Genomic DNA, 7,200 nt, shown 5'->3' on the forward strand with positions numbered 1-7,200 from the left:
TACCTCCTAGTCGGAAGTAGTGGAGTTCAATTGGTGAAACTACTTGGAAAGCTTTGTCGGGAAAATATTAAATGTTAATAGAATCCCGGGTTTGTTTGGGTGAGAGGGTTACAAGGGAAATTCATCCGCTCTACAAATGAGAGAGTCAATATCTCGTCAATTATGATCTTCCGGGATTCCTAACAAGCTGGATTTCATTCTAATATAGATCGGTTCTTGCACTCGTCTTTTACTCCCCATCTGTTTGAAATGTCGAATATGGTTGGCTTTCTTTTTAAAAAATGTGCATACAAATGATCAAAGTCCTCGCAGCTTGCGTATCCCGGACCTGAAACTCTGTTGGGAATGTCGAAGATCTCTTGTGTCAAAGTTGACATAGGAACGGAGAAACCAACCTTCCTCAATTGCTATTTTTGCCAGAGATTCTCCAAGTGTTTATATATTCCTAACATTTCAATGCTCCTTCGAGGCTGAGGCGCTACGCGGGATCTTTTCTGGTTCGTAGATCTCGTCGCCATGTGGGCGGGCGTCAACAGTTCAAATTGCGGGGCGATCCGACATTTCTGCTGTGGAGATGATGTTGGTGGCCTGGAACTCAGCCCGTTTTCTTCTCTCTTAAAATTCGTAAACTTGCTCCATATTTTAGCCATGCTCATGACCTTCTTGCCATTCATCCTTCGGGCCTGTGACCTATCTTGTACTACATCGATAAAAAAAAAATGCCGATTTGCAGGACTTTGTTCATTGTTTCGCTTTGGGCGATACAAGTATTGGGTCTTAAACAGCTTCCAAAAAGGAGTAAGTCCACCATTAACTAATTCTGTGTTCATAATTAAACATCAAGCAGCGGCTTCCATCTCATATAATGAAACATCGACGAGTTCGGAGCCGGCAACCATAACATCTTCCGTTGTTAGTTTGGAATGCTGCTATCTTTCATCTTTCGAAGTTGGTCAGGTTCTGTGGTATTCCAAAAGTATCGATATCATTGTAGCGACAGTCTCTACTGTCGTGTACAAGTATGACAACACCGCTATTACAGAAACCCTGACTATATCTACAAACTCTACAGCGCCAATAAGATCCATAACACGATCGTCCATCAATGGCCTTCCTACAACAATTATTGGGACTGGCCTAGGAATTTACCAAGCCGAGACAACATTCATTCATGGAACCGCTTTCACTGACCCGTACGGAACAGTGTATGAGTCGCCGACACCTGTTTGGGTCTACACAGATGTAATATATGCAACCGCGCTACCAAAGTTAAAGCAGAGCGCATATGCATGCCCTAATCCGAGTGATATCAAGAGCTCATCCGGCAAGGAAATATCTCCTTACCCATCAGGATTTTTTCTTGCCGACAATAACCCTCAATATAGCTGGAACTCACCAGGGGCTATTTCGACAACATTACCTACACAATTGCGTAATTGGATGGTTAGTTATGCTGCAGCAGACACAGAAAATACCCTGACAAATCTCGGTAATTGTGGACTAGGTGCTGGACGAGGTGTACCTACCGCCTATGTTCCCTACAATGAAGTCACAGCTACTATTACCACTACTTCCACTATGTATGGGGATTTTGGTATTGGCTTCGTTGCAAGCCTGACTAATCAATTAACTGAAATCGCATCATCTACATCAACAGCTACCACTCCAATCAAAACTATTACTCGCTCAACCGCCAGAACCTCTATCATTACAATTACAAGAATAGCCGATACTTCAAGAACATCTCAAACTTCAAGTATACAAACAATAGTTGCAACAGTAAAAGCAGCCCTCATAAACACAATCACGTCAGCAGCATCTACGACAATTTCTTCTGTTTCCCAAAGCTCGAGTACTACTGACCATGTAATTGTGGGTTCCGAATTGATTACGCAAAATGAATCGGTGATTGCGACAGGAACGGGCAGTGGTGTGAGTACAGCTATGGTAAAAGGGGGAAGTTTACCGAAAATTGTGGTGGTTATGGATTGGGCTAGTACGAGCACCTCAGGAGTGGAGGGGAGTACGCAGACGGCAACTGGCACAGCACAAGCGTTGACGGATAGTACGGTGCCGGGCGTGGTCCAGAATTCGAGTAATTCCGGAGGAACTGTAGTGAGAAAAGCTGATGTTGGGATTTTGTGGGTTGGCAGTGTGGTTTTGGCAGGATTGGTCGGGGTCTTGGGTGGGTAGTTGAGATGGGATGCAGAACGGTGTGGGAGATATTGTACATGGTAATTAGACTTCGAGGTAGTAATATTGTACATATATTTATTTATACTGAATTCTTTTGACAAGAATAAATACCAGAGATGGTATGTTATACTTCGACTACCATCCTGTTTGCATAAGATCCAATTATTGTGTTGTGTTTTGATAATCTTGCATATGAGGTGGGTCAAAAAATTATGATCTGCATCGTCATCATGGCATACCTACACAAGATTGAAAAGGGGGAAATGAGATATGCAGATATACTTGATCACATTCCTCCCTTAACACATAAGTTTTCTAGACCCCTCCAAATTATCATTGTCTCCAAAGATAAGCCCAATATTAATATTAAGTCCGTGCTGACTAAGAATAAACTCAACCAAATTTGAAGTTGCAGGCGCGTTTCACGAGATCGCGTCCGCTCCATCTCTCGGACTTTTTTTAATTTTATGCGACGGCTTTTAAGGTGATATGAATGATGTCTCCTCTAAAGTCATGGATTTTGTAAGTTTGCCCACACTCTTTCCGCTGGAACCTTGGTACTTGGTGTATCTCACTCATATCTTGATCTATGCATAAAGCAGGATTTCTAGAAGGTAGCATGTTTACTGACAACTTCTTCCTACAATAGTGGCAACGTTTGATAGCGGGCACCTCGCTAGCGCCGGCTAGCAGTAAAGTTACATTAAACAATCCAGAGAAACGTGTAGCTAGGTTTAAGAGGGAGTATAACCGTCTTTTGGTAAGTGTGCACATCTGCGGATAGTGGGGGAACGGTAGATGGGAATAGTGTGAGACGGGAGAGCTAACCGGGATATGATATAGCAACTATGGCGCGCTGCCACGAATCTGGCTCGAGATTATGAAGCAGCAGAACAAATACGAATCTGTCTTTCCGAAATCACTCGAGTGCTCAGCGATGAGTCTCGCCGTCCTTTACCACATCCTTGCATAGCTTTCGCGGCGGAAAAACAAATATACATCTCGATTGGGAAGATAGCTACAACGTCTTACAATGAGGGGGTCATTAGGGAGGCGGTATCTCTCTTCGCTGCATTGCTTGATAGTGAGGAGGAGAATTTTGTCGAGAATGATGTGTTTGCCAAGAGTCTGATGAACTTGCTGATTAAAATCACCGGATCGAATAATATCCATCTGGGCTCGGAACTGGCGGTAGAGGTGGTGGAGTTGTCATTCAATATTACGACGAAGATTAGACTTGATCCGGAGATCTTGCCGGTTTGGTTTACTTCACAACGAAGGGATGAGGATTCTGCAAAAGGATATACTGCGGATCCGCATGAGAAGTTTGCCGGGAAGACGCATAAGGAGGATTTTCAACTATTTTATCTGCTGATTGATTACATACATGAAGAAGGGAGGTGTGGGGATTTCGCAAGGACGGGTCTTCTTTACATTATTGAGGCGGCTTCGAATGATGTGGCGTTGGAGCAATGGATAGTTGAGAGTGATTTGGCTACTCTTATGGCTACGGGTCTGGGTGCGCTATACAGTCAGCTCAGTCGAAAACTTGTCATCGATCATCCCCCGGACGCATTACCTCCTGTCCTAGCACTTTCCGATTATCGACATCCTCTAACCACACATGAGATTGTGAGCTCAGTCGATGAGGACTATCAATCACACATGGAAACTTTTCTCTCACATTTGGTCTTCTGGCAGGATGTTCTGAATCATTGCAAGTCCATGGAGGTTAAACAGACACTTCTGGAGCACTTTCAGGTCATATTCCTACAACAATTACTGTATGAGCCCCTCAATCATTTTTTTTAACTACTAAGACTAATGTTCATAGTTATCCTTCATTACTCGAATCTTCAGATGTTGATGGAGGTTCTTCGGTTGCAGTTCTGACATATTTAAGACGTATTCTGGAATCTTTGGATCATCCTGATATGATTCATCTTATACTTCACTACCTCCTTGCTTTACCTGAAACTACACCAGCCCCTTCAGGATCGAAAGCATCAGTGAGCGCAGCGAGGAAACGAAAATCTTTAGATCTTGCAACCTTAGTGGCTTTACAGGTAGAAGGGGGTGCACCTGCATTATACAACCTGGTGGATCTTATTTTAGGAAGTCTTCGATCAGAGAGTTCACAGACTGTAACAGTCACTTTACAGCTTGTGTCTGTTATTTTGAAACGACATCATCGATATGCTGTAACTACACTACTTCGAACCGGTCAGGTATTAAGTGATGGACCGCAACGTTCCATTGCGGCTCATGAAAGAGAAATTGAGTGCCTACTCACAATGGCTGAAGATCTGGGTGGCGATGATAGCTTCAATGAAGTTTATGAAAATCATGTCAAAGATAGTATGAACACTTTGGAAAGTCACAATTGTTCTATAGCACTTGTTGCGCCTAAATCAACCGGCGGAACGTCGAAATTCCCAGGTTCACAAGCAACAATTCCCGGTGCCCCGAAAGATATTCGACCACATACTTTGAGACCTGAAGATCCTGTTCTTATGATTCTACTCGATATTTTATCGACATTTTTCATAAATTCCGTCGAAACAAATCTTTCATTGACAGCTGCGATTATTGATTTGGCAACATGTGGTTTTATGAGTGTGGATGGATGGCTCTTACCTGACCCTTCAAAATATGTATATGAAGAATCCGAAGAAGGAAGAACAGATGAAATTATGGATGATCTTTTTCTTGCTAATGTAGGAGATCCGGACGAGATTCTAGAGAAAGCACAGATTCGTGCTCTTAAACTAACGCAACGTCGTCTCAAATGGTCAGAAACTCCAAAACCAGAATTACTTACCCGACTCGATATGCTCGTCGATCAAGTTAACAGTTATCGTAACGAAATTCCTCGTTTCGAAGATATCCTCCAACAACGTCGAGATGCTTTCCAACAAGCGGCATCCATGTCGACTCCAGTCCGTCATCGACCCAGAAGTCAACGCGATTCATCCACCCACCGAGGATCACCTCCTCGTCAATCCGCCCTCGATAAAGTTGCCCAACGCATCTTCTCCGGTGACTTCACGCCCTCTCGGTCGGATACTGCACAAGCTCGCGGCCGTCCTTCAAATCCTGATCGTGAACAGAGAAGCACAAGTGGTAGTCATGGTTTATCTACTCCAATTAATAATACTTTGAATCCACCGTCTCAATTCCCTATGGGCGTTGAATCACCTATTAGAGGTACCTCGCAATCGAGAAGTCATGATGAGGATACGAATAGACAGTCGAGAATTCTTTTGCCCATTCAAACAGCGGCATTTTCGGCTATTGATCAGGGGATCTTGAACCGAATGGTGGGAATTCCAAAACCTTCGAAAAAAGATGTTGTGGCACCAATACCATTTCCGGATCTTAGGAAATCAAAAACTGAGGAAAGAGATACGGAGGTGTCGGAAACGACGGATGGAGCGGTGGAAAGTAAAACTCTGGTGGAGAATTTTGAGATGGAAAGTAGTGGGACTGAGGGTAGTAAGGATTCGAAGGGGAAGACGGTGGATGGGGAGGAAGTAGAGGATAAGAAGGAGGGGGATGGTGATGGAGAGGTAAAGGAGGAGGGTGGCGATGAAGAGTTAAAGGATCCTAGTGTAGAAGCAGAGGAAGTTGATGCGGAAGAAAAAGAGGATAAGAAAGTTAGCGTTAGTCATATTTTGACTAATGTTATAGTATTGCAGGAGTTTCTATTGGAGTTGGCGGCGTTGGTGCAAGTTAGAGCGGGTTTGTTTGGGGAAGTTAAGTTTGTTTAGAGGTTTTAGAGGGTTGTGTTTGTTGGGTGAATAGGCGAGGGGTAGATGATTGGATGGAGATGTTAAGGTTGAGGTTGAGCGGTTGGAGTATTTGTAAAGGGGATTGTGATGTGATGCGATGGCTTAGGTAAGAAAAAGAGAAGAAGGAAGATAGAGAGAGAGAGAAAGGGCGATGGGAGGTTTGGGGTGGCGGGGAAGGTGAAGAGAGAGAAAGAGATAGAGATAGAGATAGAAGAAAGTAGAAAGTTAGTTATTATATGATACCTTTTTAACTATGGACTACTTTTTTACTCTTGAGTATTTTGTTCGTTTGATTTTTGATGGATATAAGATTTTAAACTTCAAATTTGTTGCTTTATATAATCGTATTTGGCTGGACTTGAGCTAGTGAGAATATGAGCTGCTGTGAATGTGGGTTGGATTTAGAGTATTGAGTTTGGAGTTTAAGTTTGGGTCAAAAAGGTTGGAGTATAAAGCTTGAATTTAAAGTAGATCTTGTAGGTGGATAAATGAGTAGATGGATGAGATAATTAGAGCTTTATATAGATGGGTTGATGGGTGGATGAATAAATAAATAAGTAAATAGATATTTAAATTAAAAGTAATATTATAAGATTTAATTGAAGGTTAACTACAATATAACGGGGTTTAAAGGAATTATAGTGTAAATTTTAAGGTTTGAGGTTTGATTCGAGATATGAGGGGATACTGTAAGGAAAAAGAAGTTGGGAGAGTTGATCGAAGCGAATTCTTTGGGAGAGAAGAATGGTATGAGGTAAGAGAGAAATTGGGTGTTGGGGGAAAGAAAAAGATAGAGTGCCAGTGAAAGAGGGATAAAGAGAAGAAGTATTATGATAATTTAAAATATTTAAAATATTAAAATAAAAGAGTATAATTAAATAAATGATAAGAAAAATTGTTTTATTGGGATCTATTTGGAATGTATTATTGAATTTTTTTTTTATAGATGAGAGCTTGATGTTACGATGGTAACAACTGATTAATTAGGAGAGCTTAGGCCTTGTGCAAAAGCGATCAGATTTCATCGAATTAATATGTGATTGATTGATTGATTGATTGATTGTGTTTATCGTCATAGGCCGTAGGACCACGCGCCTTGGCGCGTGATAACCTTAGCCATCTATTCCAGTTTTGGACAAATGACGCTCAGAGGAGTATGCCTCTGAGTAGTGTACTAGCTAGCTAGGGAGGGTATTTATATACAATTAAAGGG

At 42.1% G+C, this 7,200-nt stretch overlaps 2 protein-coding genes across 2 annotated transcripts; both read left to right on the plus strand.

Annotated features, from left to right (window-relative positions):
- Positions 1 to 719: 719 nt before the first annotated feature.
- Positions 720 to 2,193, plus strand: SS1G_08786 (predicted protein; the record flags this gene model as incomplete). The annotated part of the gene is made up of 2 exons (XM_001589972.1): positions 720 to 798; positions 845 to 2,193. 2 exons carry the CDS (start codon positions 720 to 722, stop codon positions 2,191 to 2,193), a joined length of 1,428 nt encoding a protein of 475 aa, XP_001590022.1.
- Positions 2,194 to 2,709: 516 nt separating this feature from the next.
- On the plus strand, positions 2,710 to 6,208 carry SS1G_08787 (hypothetical protein; the record flags this gene model as incomplete). Its single annotated transcript, XM_001589973.1, has 6 exons — positions 2,710 to 2,718; positions 2,846 to 2,956; positions 3,040 to 3,980; positions 4,031 to 5,858; positions 5,895 to 5,937; positions 6,105 to 6,208. The coding sequence occupies 6 exons, from the start codon at positions 2,710 to 2,712 to the stop codon at positions 6,206 to 6,208; spliced, it is 3,036 nt and encodes a 1,011-aa protein (XP_001590023.1).
- Positions 6,209 to 7,200: the final 992 nt, after the last annotated feature.

The sequence above is a fragment of the Sclerotinia sclerotiorum genome, genomic scaffold (genome assembly GCF_000146945.2).
Source record: "Sclerotinia sclerotiorum 1980 UF-70 scaffold_12 genomic scaffold, whole genome shotgun sequence".
Taxonomy (NCBI): domain Eukaryota; kingdom Fungi; phylum Ascomycota; class Leotiomycetes; order Helotiales; family Sclerotiniaceae; genus Sclerotinia; species Sclerotinia sclerotiorum.